The sequence below is a fragment of the Eucyclogobius newberryi genome, unplaced genomic scaffold, assembly GCF_026437365.1.
Source record: "Eucyclogobius newberryi isolate DKJ021-1_F unplaced genomic scaffold, fEucNew1.0.hap1 SCAF_273, whole genome shotgun sequence".
Lineage (NCBI taxonomy): Eukaryota > Metazoa > Chordata > Actinopteri > Gobiiformes > Gobiidae > Eucyclogobius > Eucyclogobius newberryi.
In genome coordinates this window covers 87,501-106,837 of record NW_027315916.1, presented here as the reverse complement: position 1 = coordinate 106,837, position 19,337 = coordinate 87,501, and the positions used below count along the sequence as shown (strand labels likewise).

Genomic DNA, 19,337 nt, shown 5'->3' with positions numbered 1-19,337 from the left:
TACACACATGTAGTACTACTTGCACACATGTAGTACTACTTGCACACATGTAGTACTACTTACACACATGTAGTACTACTTACACACATGTAGTACTACTTGCACACATGTAGTACTACTTACACACATGTAGTACTACTTGCACACATGTAGTACTACTTGCACACATGTAGTACTACTTGCACACATGTAGTACTACTTGCACACATGTAGTACTACTTGCACACATGTAGTACTACTTGCACACATGTAGTACTACTTACACACATGTAGTACTACTTACACACATGTAGTACTACTTACACCTTGCACACATGTAGTACTACTTGCACACATGTAGTACTACTTACACACATGTAGTACTACTTACACACATGTAGTACTACTAACACACATGTAGTACTACTTACACACATGTAGTACTACTTGCACACATGTAGTACTACTTACACACATGTAGTACTACTTGCACACATGTAGTACTACTTACACACATGTAGTACTACTTGCACACATGTAGTACTACTTACACACATGTAGTACTACTTACACACATGTAGTACTACTTGCACACATGTAGTACTACTTACACACATGTAGTACTACTTGCACACATGTAGTACTACTTGCACACATGTAGTACTACTTGCACACATGTAGTACTACTTGCACACATGTAGTACTACTTGCACACATTTAGTACTACTTGCACACATGTAGTACTACTTGCACACATGTAGTACTACTTGCACACATGTAGTACTACTTGCACACATGTAGTACTACTTGCACACTTGCACACATGTAGTACTACTTACACACATTTAGTACTACTTACACACTTACACACATGTAGTACTACTTGCACACATGTAGTACTTACTACTTGCACACATGTAGTACTTACTACTTACACACATGTAGTACTACTTGCACACATGTAGTACTACTTGCACACATGTAGTACTACTTGCACACATGTAGTACTACTTGCACACATGTAGTACTACTTGCACACATGTAGTACTACTTACACACTTACACACATGTAGTACTACTTGCACACATGTAGTACTTACTACTTACACACATGTAGTACTACTTACACACATGTAGTACTACTTGCACACATGTAGTACTACTTGCACACATGTAGTACTACTTACACACATGTAGTACTACTTACACACATGTAGTACTACTTACACACATGTAGTACTACTTACACACATGTAGTACTACTTACACACATGTAGTACTACTTGCACACATGTAGTACTACTTACACACATGTAGTACTACTTGCACACATGTAGTACTACTTACACACATGTAGTACTACTTGCACACATTAAGTACTACTTACACACATGTAGTACTACTTGCACACATGTAGTACTACTTGCACACATGTAGTACTACTTACACACATGTAGTACTACTTGCACACATGTAGTACTACTTGCACACATGTAGTACTACTTACACACTTGCACACATGTAGTACTACTTACACACTTGCACACATGTAGTACTACTTACACACATGTAGTACTACTTGCACACATGTAGTACTACTTGCACACATGTAGTACTACTTACACACATGTAGTACTACTAACACACATGTAGTACTACTTACACACATGTAGTACTACTTGCACACATGTAGTACTACTTGCACACATGTAGTACTACTTACACACATGTAGTACTACTTGCACACATGTAGTACTACTTACACACATGTAGTACTACTTACACACATGTAGTACTACTTGCACACATGTAGTACTACTTACACACATGTAGTACTACTTGCACACATGTAGTACTACTTACACACATGTAGTACTACTTGCACACATGTAGAACTACTTGCACACATGTAGTACTACTTACACACATATAGTACTACTTACACACATGTAGTACTACTTGCACACATGTAGTACTACTTACACACATGTAGTACTACTTGCACACATGTAGTACTACTTGCACACATGTAGTACTACTTGCACACATGTAGTACTACTTACACACATGTAGTACTACTTGCACACATGTAGTACTACTTACACACATGTAGTACTACTTACACACTTGCACACATGTAGTACTACTTACACACATGTAGTACTACTTGCACACATGTAGTACTACTTACACACTTACACACATGTAGTACTACTTACACACTTGCACACATGTAGTACTACTTACACACATGTAGTACTACTTACACACATGTAGTACTACTAACACACATGTAGTACTACTTACACACATGTAGTACTACTTGCACACATGTAGTACTACTTGCACACATGTAGTACTACTTGCACACATGTAGTACTACTTGCACACATGTAGTACTACTTACACACATGTAGTACTACTTGCACACATGTAGTACTACTTACACACATGTAGTACTACTTGCACACATGTAGTACTACTTACACACATGTAGTACTACTTGCACACATGTAGTACTACTTGCACACATGTAGTACTACTTACACACATGTAGTACTACTTACACACATATAGTACTACTTACACACATGTAGTACTACTTGCACACATGTAGTACTACTTACACACATGTAGTACTACTTGCACACATGTAGTACTACTTACACACATGTAGTACTACTTACACACATGTAGTACTACTTGCACACATGTAGTACTACTTACACACATGTAGTACTACTAACACACATGTATTATTACTTGCACACATGTAGTACTACTTACACACTTGCACACATGTAGTACTACTTACACACATGTAGTACTACTTGCACACATGTAGTACTTTTACGCAAGAATGCTGGCTTCAGCCATTGCACATGATCTAGTATTTAAAAGAAGCACCTGAATGGTTTCTCTTCTTCCTCCAGGCTCTGGAGGCTCAGGAGCAGGAGAAGGAGCGCTTAAGTCTGCCTCAGAGCGCTTCACCTGGAGAGAGGAGGTCTGCGTCTCCTCGCTCTGATCGAACACTCACCCCAGAACCTCAGAGCTCGCCTTCTCCTGAGGCCAGCGCTGTGGACCTGAGCGACCGGAGCGCTGTGGACCTGAGCGACCGGAGCGCTGTGGACCTGAGCGACCGGAGCGCTGTGGACCTGAGCGACCGGAGCGCTGTGGACCTGAGCGACCGGAGCGCTGTGGACCTGAGCGACCGGAGCGCTGTGGACCTGAGCGACCGGAGCGCTGTGGACACTACAGAGAACCAAGCAGACGCTGAGCAGGAGCACCAGCAGGAGCACCAGCAGGAGCAAGCGATGGAGGCACCAGCAGTGAACGGGGAGCAGGAACACGGTCAGTCGATAAATGGAGGAAACGAGCACGCCCAGAGCTCAGGTAAAAGTCTGAAATGCTTGAAAATGCTACAACGTTGTTTTCAGAGTTAGAAAAGTGAAAATGCTTAAAATCTGTATCCTGAGCGCTCTGTTCAGCTCCTTCCATGTCGTAAGAACAGATTTGACCCAGGGATTCTTAACTTCCTCCGTCAGACTCAAGCGTCTGTCATCTGCAGCAAAACCTGTACAGGAACCTCAGGCACCACGTGACTCTCAGTATAAGACCTGTACAGGAACCCCAGGCACCACATGACTCTCAGTATAAGACCTGTACAGGAACCTCAGGCACCACATGACTCTCAGTATAAGACCTGTACAGGAACCTCAGGCACCACGTGACTCTCAGTATAAGACCTGTACAGGAACCTCAGGCACCACATGACTCTCAGTATAAGGCCTGTACAGGAACCCCCGGCACCACATGACTCTCAGTATAAGACCTGTACAGGAACCCCAGGCACCACATGACTCTCAGTATAAGACCTGTACAGGAACCTCCGGCACCACATGACTCTCAGTATAAGACCTGTACAGGAACCTCAGGCACCACATGACTCTCAGTATAAGACCTGTACAGGAACCTCAGGCACCACATGACTCTCAGTATAAGACCTGTACAGGAACCTCAGGCACCACATGACTCTCAGTATAAGAACATAGGACAAATATCTTCAGGGAAATCTATCACTTTGGGTTTGGAAATGTCTGTTTTGGTTAAATATATTAAGACTTCATCTGCAGTGGACAATTTTATGTTCCGTCCCATCGATTGTAACACAGTGAATTGTTTTTAATTGTCTAATAAACTGGGCCAATGGTTAAAATACAAAGCAAACAGGAGGAGAGACCAAGCACTGCCCTGTCTGACCCCTCTGTCCAGAGTTAGTGGGTCTGTCAGGTGATCATTGATCTTGATGTTGGACCATCGTTAAGAGCCCCAATATCATATATAATTAAATCATCTATTTTAAATTTGTTTAGCACTTTAAATAAATACCGTTTTTTTCTGGACTATAAGTCGCACCAGCCAAAAAATGCATAATTGAGAAGAAAAGACATATATACGTCGCACTGGAGTATAAGTCGCATGTGGTACACCTATGCTACATGACGCACAGACGCTGACAGACGGTCACAGACGCTGACAGACGCTGACAGACGCTGACAGACGCTGACAGACGGTCACAGACGCTGACAGACGGTCACAGACGCTGACAGACGGTCACAGACGCTGACAGACGCTGACAGACGGTCACAGACGCTGACAGACGGTCACAGACGCTGACAGACGCTGACAGACGGTCACAGACGGTCACAGGCGGTCACAGACGGTCACAGACGGTCACAGACGGTCACAGACGCTGACAGACGCTGACAGACGGTCACAGACGCTCACAGACGCTGACAGACGGTCACAGACGGTCACAGACGGTCACAGACGCTGACAGACGGTCACAGACGCTGACAGACGGTCACAGACGCTGACAGACGGTCACAGATGCTGACAGAAGGTCACAGACGCTGACAGAAGGTCACAGACGCTGACAGACGCTGACAGACGGTCACAGACGCTGACAGACGGTCACAGACGCTGACAGACGGTCACAGACGGTCACAGACGCTGACAGACGGTCACAGACGCTGACAGACGGTCACAGACGCTGACAGACGGTCACAGACGCTGACAGACGGTCACAGACGCTGACAGACGGTCACAGACGCTGACAGACGGTCACAGACGCTGACAGACGGTCACAGACGGTCACAGACGCTGACAGACGCTGACAGACGCTGACAGACGGTCACAGACGCTGACAGACGGTCACAGACGCTGACAGACGCTGACAGACGGTCACAGACGGTCACAGACGGTCACAGACGGTCACAGACGCTGACAGACGGTCACAGACGCTGACAGACGCTGACAGACAGTCACAGACGCTGACAGACGGTCACAGACGCTGACAGACGGTCACAGACGCTGACAGACGGTCACAGACGCTGACAGACGGTCACAGACGCTGACAGACGGTCACAGACGCTGACAGACGGTCACAGACGCTGACAGACGGTCACAGACGGTCACAGACGCTGACAGACGGTCACAGACGCTGACAGACGGTCACAGACGGTCACAGACGCTGACAGACGCTGACAGACGCTGACAGACGCTGACAGACGGTCACAGACGCTGACAGACGGTCACAGACGGTCACAGACGGTCACAGACGCTGACAGACGGTCACAGACGCTGACAGACGCTGACAGACAGTCACAGACGCTGACAGACGGTCACAGACGCTGACAGACGGTCACAGACGCTGACAGACGCTGACAGACGGTCACAGACGCTGACAGACGGTCACAGACGCTGACAGACGGTCACAGACGCTGACAGACGGTCACAGACGGTCACAGACGCTGACAGACGCTGACAGACGGTCACAGACGCTGACAGACGGTCACAGACGCTGACAGACGCTGACAGACGGTCACAGACGGTCACAGACGGTCACAGACGCTGACAGACGGTCACAGACGCTGACAGACGCTGACAGACAGTCACAGACGCTGACAGACGGTCACAGACGCTGACAGACGCTGACAGACGGTCACAGACGCTGACAGACGGTCACAGACGCTGACAGACGGTCACAGACGCTGACAGACGGTCACAGACGCTGACAGACGCTGACAGACGGTCACAGACGCTGACAGACGCTGACAGACGGTCACAGACGCTGACAGACGGTCACAGACGCTGACAGACGGTCACAGACGCTGACAGACGGTCACAGACGCTGACAGACGGTCACAGACGCTGACAGACGGTCACAGACGCTGACAGACGGTCACAGACGCTGACAGACGGTCACAGACGCTGACAGACACTGACAGACGCTGACAGACGGTCACAGACGCTGACAGACGGTCACAGACGCTGACAGACGCTGACAGACGGTCACAGACGGTCACAGACGCTGACAGACGGTCACAGACGCTGACAGACGGTCACAGACGCTGACAGACGCTGACAGACGGTCACAGACGCTGACAGACGCTGACAGACGCTGACAGACGCTACAGACGCTGACAGACGGTCACAGACGCTGACAGACGGTCACAGACGCTGACAGACGGTCACAGACGCTGACAGACGGTCACAGACGCTGACAGACGGTCACAGACGCTGACAGACGCTGACAGACGGTCACAGACGCTGACAGACGGTCACAGACGCTGACAGACGCTGACAGACGGTCACAGACGCTGACAGACGGTCACAGACGCTGACAGACGGTCACAGACGGTCACAGACGCTGACAGACGCTGACAGACGCTGACAGACGGTCACAGACGCTGACAGACGGTCACAGACGCTGACAGACGGTCACAGACGGTCACAGACGCTGACAGACGGTCACAGACGCTGACAGACGGTCACAGACGCTGACAGACGGTCACAGACGCTGACAGACGCTGACAGACGGTCACAGACGCTGACAGACGGTCACAGACGCTGACAGACGGTCACAGACGGTCACAGACGCTGACAGTGACAAAATTGAAACATTCAGCTCGGCCGTCAGATATTTCCCCAGCAGCTCAGCTACTGGGCTGCTCATGCGTCTTACCCTTGGGTATCGACTGCAATTCCGACACCGGCCACATATGTCAGGCCGGGTCAAGATGACGATGATCAGCGACCCGGCAAAAGCTCAAGCATTGACCCAGGAGCTATCCGTCCTCCTGGCCAAGGGTTCCATCGAGGCAGTAGATCCTCTGTTGCAACCCGGAGGCTACTACTCCACGTATTTATTCCTGCCCTAAAAGACATGGGGTTTTCGTCCCATTTTGGACCTCAGGGGACTCAACCATTTCCTGAAGGTGTTGCCATTCCACATGCTCACCACAGGAGAGGTTCTGCAGTGACTCACAGACAGGGAGTGGTTCACGTCTGTAGATCTCGGAGATGCCTACTTCCATGTGCCCATTGCACCTCAACATCGATAGTTTCTCAGGTTTGCCTATCTAGGCAGCCATTGGCAATTCCGGGTGCTCCCATTCGGACCCTCCCTTTCCCCAAGAGTGTTCACACGATCTGTGAAAGCAGCCCTTGCGCCTTTGCAGGCCAACGGCACCCTTTCATCGAGTTTCTCGGCCTCCTGTCATTGCGTCCTCTGCAGCGGTGGCTGAACAGTTTCCACCTGGACGCCACACAGCACCGAAGGAGAATGCTTCGGGTGACGTGGCAGTGCTTGCGTGCACTGGCCCCATGGAGGGACAGGAAGTACTTGGCGAGAGGGGTCCCCATGGGCTTGGTGATGTGTCGCAGGGAGGTGGTTACCACCGATTCCTGCCCCACAGGATGGTCCAAGGGATGTGGTCTCAGAGGGATCGCTTGGATCACATCAATATTCTAGAAGTGCTGTTCATTTGGCTCTCAGGCATTTCCTGCCAAACATGAGAGGGAAACATTCTGGTTCGGTCGGACAACACCTCCACAGTTTAAGATAAGATATTCCTTTATTGTCCACACATGGGGAAATTTCGTTGTTGCAACGCAGGTAGATACAGAGGAAAGGGACAGATAACTTATAGGAAGTTTAAAAAACACTCTTAATAGAAGGGCACTGCACTTGACTGGCTCACATCCTACCTCACCAACAGGCAAGAGTTCATTTCCCTCTCCGGTCACTCATCCACCCTCTCCCCAGTAACGCAGGGGGTCCCCCAGGGCTCAGTCCTCGGCCCCCTCCTCTTCATCTGCTACATCTTCCCCCTTGGTCACATCCTCCGCCAACTCAACCTGGACTTTCACTGCTACGCTGACGACACCCAGATGTACCTCACCACCAAATCCACCCAAAACCCTCCCCTCAGCCCCATCCAAACCTGCATCTCTACAATAAAATCATGGCTCACTCTCAACTTCCTCAAACTGAACAGTGACAAAACAGAGCTCCTCCTCATTGGCACCAAATCCACTCTCAATAAAACTGGTCCCTTTTCACTCAGCATCGACACCTCGACCATCACCCCCTCTACCCTGGTACGCAATCTCGGTGTCATCATGGACCCCACCCTCTCCTTCACTCCCCATGTCAGCCACATCGTCAAGACCTCATACTTCCACCTCCACCTCATCGCCAAAATCCGACACTGCCTCACCCTCCCCGCTGCTGAATCCCTCATCCATGCCTTCATCTCCTCCCGCCTCCACTACTGCAACTCCCTCCTCACTGGCATCTCCTCCCATTCCCTCCATAGACTCCAAATGGTCCAAAACTCCGCTGCCCGCCTCCTCACCCACACCCGCCTCCTCACCCACACCCGCCTCCTCACCCACACCCGCCTCCTCACCCACACCCGCCTCCTCACCCACACCCGCCTCCTCACCCACACCCTCCTCACCCACACTTGCCTCCTCACCCACACCCTCCTCCTCACCCACACCCGGTCCCGTGAACACATCACTCCCGTTCTCCGCTCTCTCCACTCTCTCCCCATCAAGCAGCGCATAAACTTTAAAATACTCCTCCTCACCTTCAAAGCTCTTCACCACCTTGCCCCCCCCTACCTGTCTGACCTCCTCATCCCCCACCGCCCCACCCGAGCTCTCCGATCCTCCTCCTCTCTCACCCTGACTGCACCAACATCCCGACTCAAAACTTTTGGCGACAGAGCATTCTCCCGAACAGCACCCCGACTCTGGAACTCCCTCCCCCCCGTCCCACTCTCCCTCACTCACAACATTCAAATCCCGCCTAAAAACATGACCTCTTCACCCAAGCCTATGACCTCCCCTACCCCTAGCCTCCTCTACCCCATTGCCTACTCTTCTACCCCCTGTTACATCCCCATCTTTTTCTCTCTACTTCTTCTGTCTTGTTCATTTTATCTGTATATTAATGTGTTCTGTACGTGTTGTCCCCCCTGTCTGTAAATACACCCCCTTTTTTTATTATGTTCAGCGTCTTTGGGTCACTGAAAAGCACTATATAAATAAAAGTTATTATTATTATTAGAAGAACTCTTATAAACAAAACCTCATTTCTTAATAAGGAATGGAGGTGAAAAATAAAGATAAAATCAAATTAAAGGGAGTGTCTACAGAGCCGCGGCACGCGGCCGAAACTGCTGGGTTTTTTGACCCAAAATTAAAACAGCGTAAGACAAAATAATACTAATAATAATAATGGTAAAATAAACACTATTTACATCTGTTATATGCGCATGAATGTGACATTATCACATCAACCATCAGGAGGTGTCAGATCGGCTCCTCGAGGTTGAGATGGGCTGTGCCTCGTCTGTCCACACTGAGCTGTGTATCTGCCCGGAGACAGCAATTCCGTGGCAGACTTTCTTTCACGGCAGCAACCCCTTCCGGGAGAGTAGTCCCTCCACCCTGAGGTGGTGCACATGATTTGGGGCCTTTTTGGTCAGGCGCAAGTGGACTGCGCCTCAGAAGAGTCAACCCACTGCCCGCTATGGTTCTCCCTCGCAAGGGCGCCGGACTCTTTAGGCCAGGCTGGCACGCGCATGGCCCAAGGGCCTTCTGTACGCGTTTCCTCCTCTTCCACTGATTTGGCCGACCTTACAGAGGGTTTTCCAACAGGATTCTCCAAGAGGGTTCTACAGAGGGTTCTACAGAGGGTCCTCAAAGAGGGTCACAGGCTATTGCTGATAGCCCCGTGCTGCCCGGCACAGCCGTGGTTTCCGTTGCTGTACAGTCTGTGTTGCAGCCCTCCATGGCCCCTTCCGGCCAGGAGAGATCTACCGTCTCAGTTGGGGGGTCAGATTTGGAATCCGAACCCTCAATGCCTCCGGCTGTGGGTTTGGCCGTTGGCGGGTCCGAGCCACAGCTAACTGGCCTCGCCGATGCGGTTAAACAAACGCCTCCACTGGTCAGCAGTATGAGAACAGGTGGAAGCCGTTTTCCCAGTGGTGTTCTGCCCACGGTGAGGGCCCGGTGTCCTGTTCGGTGCCTCTTATCCTGGAGTTTTTCCAATCTCTCTTTGATGATGGTCGACCCTGAAAGTATATGTTGCTGCCATATCTTGTCATCATGGTTTGGTCAACAATCGTACTGTGAGGAGTCATAACTTGGTTTCACTTTTTTTACGGGGAGCTCGTAGGTCGCGGCCCTCCGTCGCTCCACGTGCTCCAATATGGGACTTGTCAGTTGTTTTAGATTCCCTCTGACAACCTCCGTTTGAACCCTTGGCACAGGAGGACATTAAATGGCTGTCTGGGAAGACTCTGGTGTCAACTTATGGCCGAATCCAACGTTTCTGGCCAAGGTGTTGTCCCGCGCTCATTGCAACCGGCAATCAGTAGGGCGGTCAGTAGGGATGAAATAGAACGAAAGTTAAATATGTAACTACGGTTCTATGAACTCCGAATCCTTGCGGTTTCGCAAGAAGATTCTGAGAACGGAGCGATGGACGACGGGGGAATATATCACCTCCGGGGCGTCATCCAGGGTCACAGCCAGGGTCACCGCCAGGGTCACAGGTGTGACTCGTCTGGTATAACTACTCGAACTGCACATGTGCGACGAGAACATTCAGTGCTTCAGCCCCGCCCTCTGGCGGTCATCCGGGAGTCATAGAACCGTAGTTACATATGTAACTGATAATACATTTCTGTTCTTCTGTTTGTCAGACTCTGTGTTTGAAGATGAAACAGTGGAACATGAAGAGAACACACACACTCCAACACACACAGGTGAGTCTGAACACACACACACACACACACACTCCAACACACACAGGTGAGTCTGAACACACACACACACACACTCCCACACACACAGGTGAGTCTGAACACACACACACACACACACACATACTCCCACACACACAGGTGAGTCTGAACACACACACACACACACACACACTCCAACACACACAGGTGAGTCTGAACACACACACACACACACTCCCACACACACAGGTGAGTCTGAACACACACACACACACACACACATACTCCCACACACACAGGTGAGTCTGAACACACACACACACACACACACACTCCCACACACACAGGTGAGTCTGAACACACACACACACACACTCCCACACACACACACAGGTGAGTCTGAACACACACACACACACACACACACACACACACACATACTCCCACACACACACACTCCCACACACACAGGTGAGTCTGAACACACACACTCCCACACACACACACTCCCACACACACAGGTGAGTCTGAACACACACACACACACTCCCACACACACACACAGGTGAGTCTGAACACACACACACACTCCCACACACACACACTCCCACACACACAGGTGAGTCTGAACACACGCACACACACACACACACACACTCCCACACACACAGGTGAGTCTGAACACACACACTCCCACACACACACACTCCCACACACACAGGTGAGTCTGAACACACACACACACACTCCCACACACACACACAGGTGAGTCTGAACACACACACACACTCCCACACACACACACTCCCACACACACAGGTGAGTCTGAACACACGCACGCACGCACGCACGCACACACAGACACACACACATGCAGACACACACACACAGGTGTAGTTTCTTAAATGCTTGTTCGAACATTTTTATTGTGGTTAATGTTCACTTTATTGCGCCATTTGTTTTTGACATTTTGATTTTTACTAATGCCACTGTTTTTGTTAAAAGAGCACTTTTCATGTGTGTTTTAGTCTTTGTAGCTAACTCTAACGCTAACTCTAACGCTAACTCTAACGCTAACTCTAACGCTAACTCTAACGCTAACTCTAACGCTAACTCTAACGCTAACTCTAACGCTAACACTAACGCTAACACTAACGCTAACACTAACGCTAACTCTAACGCTAACTCTAACTCTAACGCTAACTCTAACGCTAACTCTAACGCTAACGCTAACGCTAACGCTAACACTAACGCTAACTCTAACGCTAACTCTAAGGCTAACTCTAAGGCTAACTCTAAGGCTAACTCTAAGGCTAACTCTAAGGCTAACTCTAACGCTAACTCGTTTCTCTCTCAGATCAGACTCAGGCTCCTCCTCCTCCGAGGCTCAGATTTGAACAGAACGGTTTCATCGAGGAGCGTTCCTTTGTGTCATCCACCGACCTTCTGGTGAGTGTGAGACCTTCTGGTGAGTGTGAGACCTTCTGGTGAGTGTGAGACCTTCTGGTGAGTGTGAGACCTTCTGGTGAGTGTGAGACCTTCTGAGTGTGAGACCTTCTGAGTGTGAGACCTTCTGGTGAGTGTGAGACCTTCTGGTGAGTGTGAGACCTTCTGAGTGTGAGACCTTCTGGTGAGTGTGAGACCTTCTGGTGAGTGTGAGACCTTCTGGTGAGTGTGAGACCTTCTGGTGATTGCGAGACCTTCTGGTGATTGCGAGACCTTCTGGTGAGTGTGAGACCTTCTGGTGAGTGTGAGACCTTCTGGTGAGTGTGAGACCTTCTGGTGAGTGTGAGACCTTCTGGTGAGTGTGAGACCTTCTGGTGATTGCGAGACCTTCTGGTGATTGCGAGACCTTCTGGTGAGTGTGAGACCTTCTGGTGAGTGTGAGACCTTCTGAGTGTGAGACCTTCTGGTGAGTGTGAGACCTTCTGGTGATTGCGAGACCTTCTGGTGATTGCGAGACCTTCTGGTGAGTGCGAGACCTTCTGGTGAGTGCGAGACCTTCTGGTGAGTGCGAGACCTTCTGGTGAGTGCGAGACCTTCTGGTGAGTGCGAGACCTTCTGGTGAGTGCGAGACCTTCTGAGTGCGAGACCTTCTGCTGAGTGCTCTTTTTACACTGATGTCTTCTCTTTCAGGACTCGGACTGTCTCCAGACCCTCGGCACCACTCGGTTCTCTCACGTTCTGCAGAAAGACGCGTTCCTCGTGTTCCGCTCTCTGTGTAAACTGTCCATGAAGCCTCTGGCAGACGGACCTCCTGATCCAAAGTGAGTGACCTCAGTCTGGAAGTCTCCTCTGCTTTGTGTGCCAGACCACCACCCACCCTGTCCCTGTGTCCTTCTCAGGTCCCACGAGCTGCGTTCTAAGATCGTGTCCCTGCAGCTGCTCCTGTCGGTGCTGCAGGCGGCAGGTCCCGTCTTCAGGACCCACGAGATGTTTGTGACGGCCATAAAACAGTATCTGTGCGTGGCTCTGTCCAAGAACGGAGTGTCGTCTGTGCCCGAGGTCTTTGAGTTGTCACTCGCCATCTTCCTCACACTGCTGTCCCACTTCAAAGTTCACCTGAAGATGCAGATCGAGGTGTGGACCAGGACTAGAACTGGACTAGAACTGGACTAGAACTGGACTAGAACTGGACTAGAACTGGACTAGAACCAGGACTAGAACTGGACTAGAACTGGACTAGAACCAGGACTAGAACTGGACTAGAACTGGACTAGAACTGGACTAGAACCAGGACTAGAACTGGACTAGAACTGGACTAGAACCAGGACTAGAACTGGACTAGAACTGGACTAGAACTGGACTAGAACCAGGACTAGAACTGGACTAGAACCAGGACTAGAACCAGGACTAGAACCAGGACTAGAACTGGACTAGAACTGGACTAGAACTGGACTAGAACCTGGACTATAACCAGGACTAGAACCTGGACTAGAACCAGGACTAGAACTGGACTAGAACTGGACTAGAACTGGACTAGAACCAGGACTAGAACCAGGACTAGAACCAGGACTAGAACTGGACTAGAACTGGACTAGAACTGGACTAGAACCAGGACTAGAACCAGGACTAGAACTGGACTAGAACTGGACTAGAACTGGACTAGAACCTGGACTAGAACCAGACTAGAACCAGGACTAGAACTGGACTAGAACTGGACTAGAACTGGACTAGAACTGGACTAGAACTGGACTAGAACCAGGACTAGAACTGGACTAGAACTGGACTAGAACTGGACTAGAACTGGACTAGAACCAGGACTAGAACCTGGACTAGAACCAGGACTAGAACCAGGACTAGAACCAGGACTAGAACCAGGACTAGAACCAGGACTAGAACTGGACTAGAACTGGACTAGAACTGGACTAGAACTGGACTAGAACTGGACTAGAACTGGACTAGAACCAGGACTAGAACTGGACTAGAACTGGACTAGAACTGGACTAGAACCTGGACTAGAACCTGGACTAGAACCAGGACTAGAACCAGGACTAGAACCAGGACTAGAACCAGGACTAGAACTGGACTAGAACCAGGACTAGAACCAGGACTAGAACCAGGACTAGAACCAAGACTAGAACCAAGACTAGAACCAAGACTAGAACCAAGACTAGAACCAGGACTAGAACCAGAACCAGGACTAGAACCAGGACTAGAACCAGGACTAGAACCAGAACCAGGACTAGAACTGGACAAGAACCAGGACTAGAACTGGACTAACTGCTGTTTTTTCAGGTGTTTTTTCGGGAGATTTTCTTGACGATCTTGGAGACGTCGACGAGTTCGTTCGAGCACAAGTGGATGGTGATCCAGACGCTCACTCGCATCTGTGCAGGTAAAACTACAGCTGACCGTTTGAAGAGGGTTTATGCGCTTGACCGCTGCAGAACTCTGCCCTCCGTCATTCCTCCGTCATTCCTCCGTCATTCCTCTTGTGTGTTTGCTGCTGTTGTTGTAGATGCTCAGTGTGTGGTGGACATCTATGTGAACTACGACTGTGACCTGAACGCTGCAAACATCTTTGAGCGACTCGTGAACGACCTTTCCAAGATCGCTCAGGGCCGGAGCGGTCAGGAGCTCGGGATAACGCCGCTGCAGGTAAAAAGGCCAAACGCCGTCTGATACACCAGCCAAACTCCTCCCCTAACTCCTCCCCTAACTCCTCCTCTTCCGTGTGAGAACATGTAGTGACTGAGTCGTCCACAGGAGCTGAGTCTGAGGAAGAAGGGCCTGGAGTGTCTGGTGTCCATCCTGAAGTGTGAGGTGGAGTGGAGCAAAGACATGTACATCAACCCAAACCTGCAGGCCAACCTGGGTGAGTCTGCTCCTCTGCCCCCCGAGTCTGCTCCTCTGCCCCCCGAGTCTGCTCCTCTGCCCCCCGAGTCTGCTCCTCTGCCCCCGAGTCTGCTCCTCTGCCCCCCGAGTCTGCTCCTCTGCCCCCGAGTCTGCTCCTCTGCCCCCCGAGTCTGCTCCTCTGCCCCCGAGTCTGCTCCTCTGCCCCCGAGTCTGCTCCTCTGCCCCCGAGTCTGCTCCTCTGCCCCCCGAGTCTGCTCCTCTGCTCCCGAGCCTGCTCTTGAGTCTGCCCCCGAGCCTGCCCCCGAGCCTGCTCCCGAGTCTGCTCCCGAGTCTGCTACTCTTCATCTTTTGTCCTGCTCAGAATCTTCTCTCTGTCTTTGATCCAGTGCTTTTTGTCTTTAAGATGAAGCTGCACGACGCTCTGTGGTCCTGAACTCCAGTGTCTGACGTGCTGATAGAGCAACCGAATCTGAACCAAACTTTTTCCACTATGGACCCCTCCTGGACGAACGAGGGATTACACCGACAACTAAAACTAGAGTAAAACCAAAAATAAGTGTTTGACTAAAACTTACAATCGTTTCAGACAAAAGACTAAAACTAAATTAAAATTTAACTGTGATTTGAAGTCCATATCATCTAGTTTTCTTCATCAGGGTTCAGATGGTTTCAGATGAAATCATGTTAGAAATGTTGGTCTTGTGACAACACTGAGCAGGACCAGGATGAATCTGTGCGTCCAGAACCTCGCTTTTCCTGATCCCAGAACTCTGACTTCTGCATCTAGAAGTCCTCAAAGTTTCCTCTCTCTGCAGGTCAGGAGCACTCGTGTGAGCCAGAGTCTGCTGAGGTCAAGTCGTCCGGCCGCAGAGACAGTACTGGCTCTTTAGACTCCACCGTCTCCTCCAGCACCGCTCAGGCCGACCATCCAGAGCAGTACGAGGTCATCAAACAGCAGAAGGAGATCATCGAGCACGGCATCGACCTGTGAGTTTAAGGCGGGGCTTAAAGCTCGCCGGCGCTGTCACCCATTTGCATCAATTAGGGAAGTTGGGGAAATTAGGGGAGTGTGACCTGACCCGAGTGTGACCCAAGTGTGACCTCAGCGTGACCTCAGCCTGGTCTGAGTGTGACCCGAGTGTGACCTCAGCCTGGTCTGAGTGTGACCCGAGTGTGACCTCAGCCTGGTCTGAGTGTGACCCGAGTGTGACCTCAGCCTGGTCTGAGTGTGACCCGAGTGTGACCCGAATGTGACCTCAGCCTGGTCTGAGTGTGACCCGAGTGTGACCTCAGCCTGGTCTGAGTGTGACCCGAGTGTGACCCGAATGTGACCTCAGCGTGACCTCAGCCTGGTCTGAGTGTGACCCGAGTGTGACCTCAGCCTGGTCTGAGTGTGACCCGAGTGTGACCCGAATGTGACCTCAGCCTGACCTCAGCCTGGTCTGAGTGTGACCCGAGTGTGACCCGAATGTGACCTCAGCCTGGTCTGAGTGTGACCCGAGTGTGACCCGAATGTGACCTCAGCGTGACCTCAGCCTGGTCTGAGTGTGACCCGAGTGTGACCTCAGCCTGGTCTGAGTGTGACCCGAGTGTGACCCGAATGTGACCTCAGCGTGACCTCAGCCTGGTCTGAGTGTGACCCGAGTGTGACCCGAATGTGACCTCAGCCTGACCTCAGCCTGGTCTGAGTGTGACCCGAGTGTGACCCGAATGTGACCTCAGCCTGGTCTGAGTGTGACCCGAGTGTGACCTCAGCCTGGTCTGAGTGTGACCCGAGTGTGACCCGAATGTGACCTCAGCCTGGTCTGAGTGTGACCCGAGTGTGACCTCAGCCTGGTCTGAGTGTGACCCGAGTGTGACCTCAGCCTGGTCTGAGTGTGACGCGAGTGTGACCCGAGTGTGACCCGAATGTGACCTCAGCCTGGTCTGAGTGTGACCCGAGTGTGACCTCAGCCTGGTCTGAGTGTGACCCGAGTGTGACCCGAATGTGACCTCAGCCTGGTCTGAGTGTGACCCGAGTGTGACCCGAATGTGACCTCAGCGTGACCTCAGCCTGGTCTGAGTGTGACCCGAGTGTGACCTCAGCCTGGTCTGAGTGTGACCCGAGTGTGACCCGAATGTGACCTCAGCCTGGTCTGAGTGTGACCCGAGTGTGACCTCAGCCTGGTCTGAGTGTGACCCGAGTGTGACCCGAATGTGACCTCAGCGTGACCTCAGCCTGGTCTGAGTGTGACCCGAGCGTGACCCGAATGTGACCTCAGCGTGACCTCAGCCTGGTCTGAGTGTGACCCGAGTGTGACCTCAGCCTGGTCTGAGTGTGACCCGAGCGTGACCCGAGCGTGACCCGAGCGTGACCCGAGTGTGACCCCAGCCTGGTCTGAGTGTGACCCGAGTGTGACCCGAATGTGACCTCAGCGTGACCTCAGCCTGGTCTGAGTGTGACCCGAGCGTGACCCGAATGTGACCTCAGCGTGACCTCAGCCTGGTCTGAGTGTGACCCGAGTGTGACCTCAGCCTGGTCTGAGTGTGACCCGAGCGTGACCCGAGCGTGACCCGAGCGTGACCCGAGTGTGACCCGAGTGTGACCCCAGCCTGGTCTGAGTGTGACCCGAGTGTGACCCGAGCGTGACCTCAGCCTGGTCTGAGTGTGACCCGAGCGTGACCTCAGCCTGGTCTGAGTGTGACCCGAGCGTGACCCGAGCGTGACCTGAGCGTGACCCGAGTGTGACCTGAGCGTGACCCGAGTGTGACCCGAGCCTGGTTTGAGTGTGACCCGAGTGTGACCTGAGCCTGGTTTGAGTGTGACCCGAGTGTGACCTGAGCCTGGTTTGAGTGTGACCCGAGTGTGACCTGAGCCTGGTCTGTGCAGGTTCAATAAGAAGCCAAAGCGAGGCGTTCAGTACCTGCAGGACCAGGGCATGTTGGGCTCCACGGAGGAGGAGATCGCTCAGTTTCTGCATCAGGAGGATCGCCTCGACACGGTGAGGAAGACTCACAGATCTGTTCACCTACCCCCTGTCCCCGCCCCCTGCTCTGAGTGTTTGTGTTGGAGCTGGAGTTTAGGGTTCTCCAAGAACCTCAATAACCACAAACACTTGAGCCATATTTAAACCACACAAACGATAGTCTGCTGCTTGTTAAAGCTCAGATCCTCCAGAGTTCAGCTCAGGGGCCACTGCAAGGAGGGAGCCCCCAGGTTCAGCTCAGGGGCCACTGCATGGATGGAGCCCCCAGGTTCAGCTCAGGGGCCACTGCATGGATGGAGCCCCCAGGTTCAGCTCAGGGCCCACGCCCAGGTTCAGCTCAGGGGCCACTCGGTCTGAAGCTCTGGCTCTGACATGTCTGGCTGAAGAAGAGCTGATCTGCGTTTTCCTTGGCTCTGAGGCCTCTGAGGGCCAAAAGACTTGCACTGATTCACAGATGTCGTTGACTTGAAAAGTTGCAAAAAGTCCTTTTCTTGGGTTTATGTCGTCCAAAGTCAAGTACAGAATGACTTCCATCTGGAATGTCTTTACTCCCCATTTGAACTAAAAACAAGTCTTCTCTTCTGCTCCTGGGTCATGAGTTCCTCTTCCTTTCTGCTCCTGGGTCATGAGTTCCTCTTCCTTTCTTCTCAAGGGTCATGGGTTCCTCTTCCTTTCTTCTCCTGGGTCATGGGTTCCTCCTCCTTTCTTCTCCTGGGTCATGGCTTCCTCTTCCTTTCTTCTCCTGGGTCATGGGTTCCTCTTCCTTTCTTCTCCTGGGTCATGGGTTCCTCCTCCTTTCTTCTCCTGGGTCATGGGTTCCTCCTCCTTTCTTCTCCTGGGTCATGGGTTCCTCCTCCTTTCTTCTCCTGGGTCATGGGTTCCTCCTCCTTTCTTCTCCTGGTTCATGGGTTCCTCCTCCTTTCTTCTCCTGGGTCATGGGTTTCTCACGCGCCTCCTCTCTCTCTCAGACTCAGGTTGGCGAGTTCCT

The 19,337-nt window shown here is 51.3% G+C and overlaps 1 protein-coding gene across 1 annotated transcript in view; it reads left to right on the top strand.

Annotated features, from left to right (window-relative positions):
- The first annotated feature begins 3,278 nt into the window (after positions 1 to 3,278).
- The window catches only part of arfgef2 (ADP-ribosylation factor guanine nucleotide-exchange factor 2 (brefeldin A-inhibited)), a 48,707-nt gene continuing 32,648 nt past the window's right edge, over positions 3,279 to 19,337 (top strand). The window contains exons 1-11 of the mRNA XM_072459765.1: positions 3,279 to 3,372; positions 11,043 to 11,105; positions 12,442 to 12,533; positions 13,221 to 13,351; positions 13,430 to 13,664; positions 14,823 to 14,922; positions 15,046 to 15,185; positions 15,294 to 15,402; positions 16,199 to 16,370; positions 18,253 to 18,364; positions 19,318 to 19,337. The exon at positions 19,318 to 19,337 is cut by the window's right edge and continues 186 nt beyond it. Of these exons, the coding sequence (XP_072315866.1) occupies positions 3,294 to 3,372; positions 11,043 to 11,105; positions 12,442 to 12,533; positions 13,221 to 13,351; positions 13,430 to 13,664; positions 14,823 to 14,922; positions 15,046 to 15,185; positions 15,294 to 15,402; positions 16,199 to 16,370; positions 18,253 to 18,364; positions 19,318 to 19,337 (1,253 nt within the window). The 5' untranslated portion in view covers positions 3,279 to 3,293. The remainder of the gene's footprint in view (positions 3,373 to 11,042; positions 11,106 to 12,441; positions 12,534 to 13,220; positions 13,352 to 13,429; positions 13,665 to 14,822; positions 14,923 to 15,045; positions 15,186 to 15,293; positions 15,403 to 16,198; positions 16,371 to 18,252; positions 18,365 to 19,317) is intronic.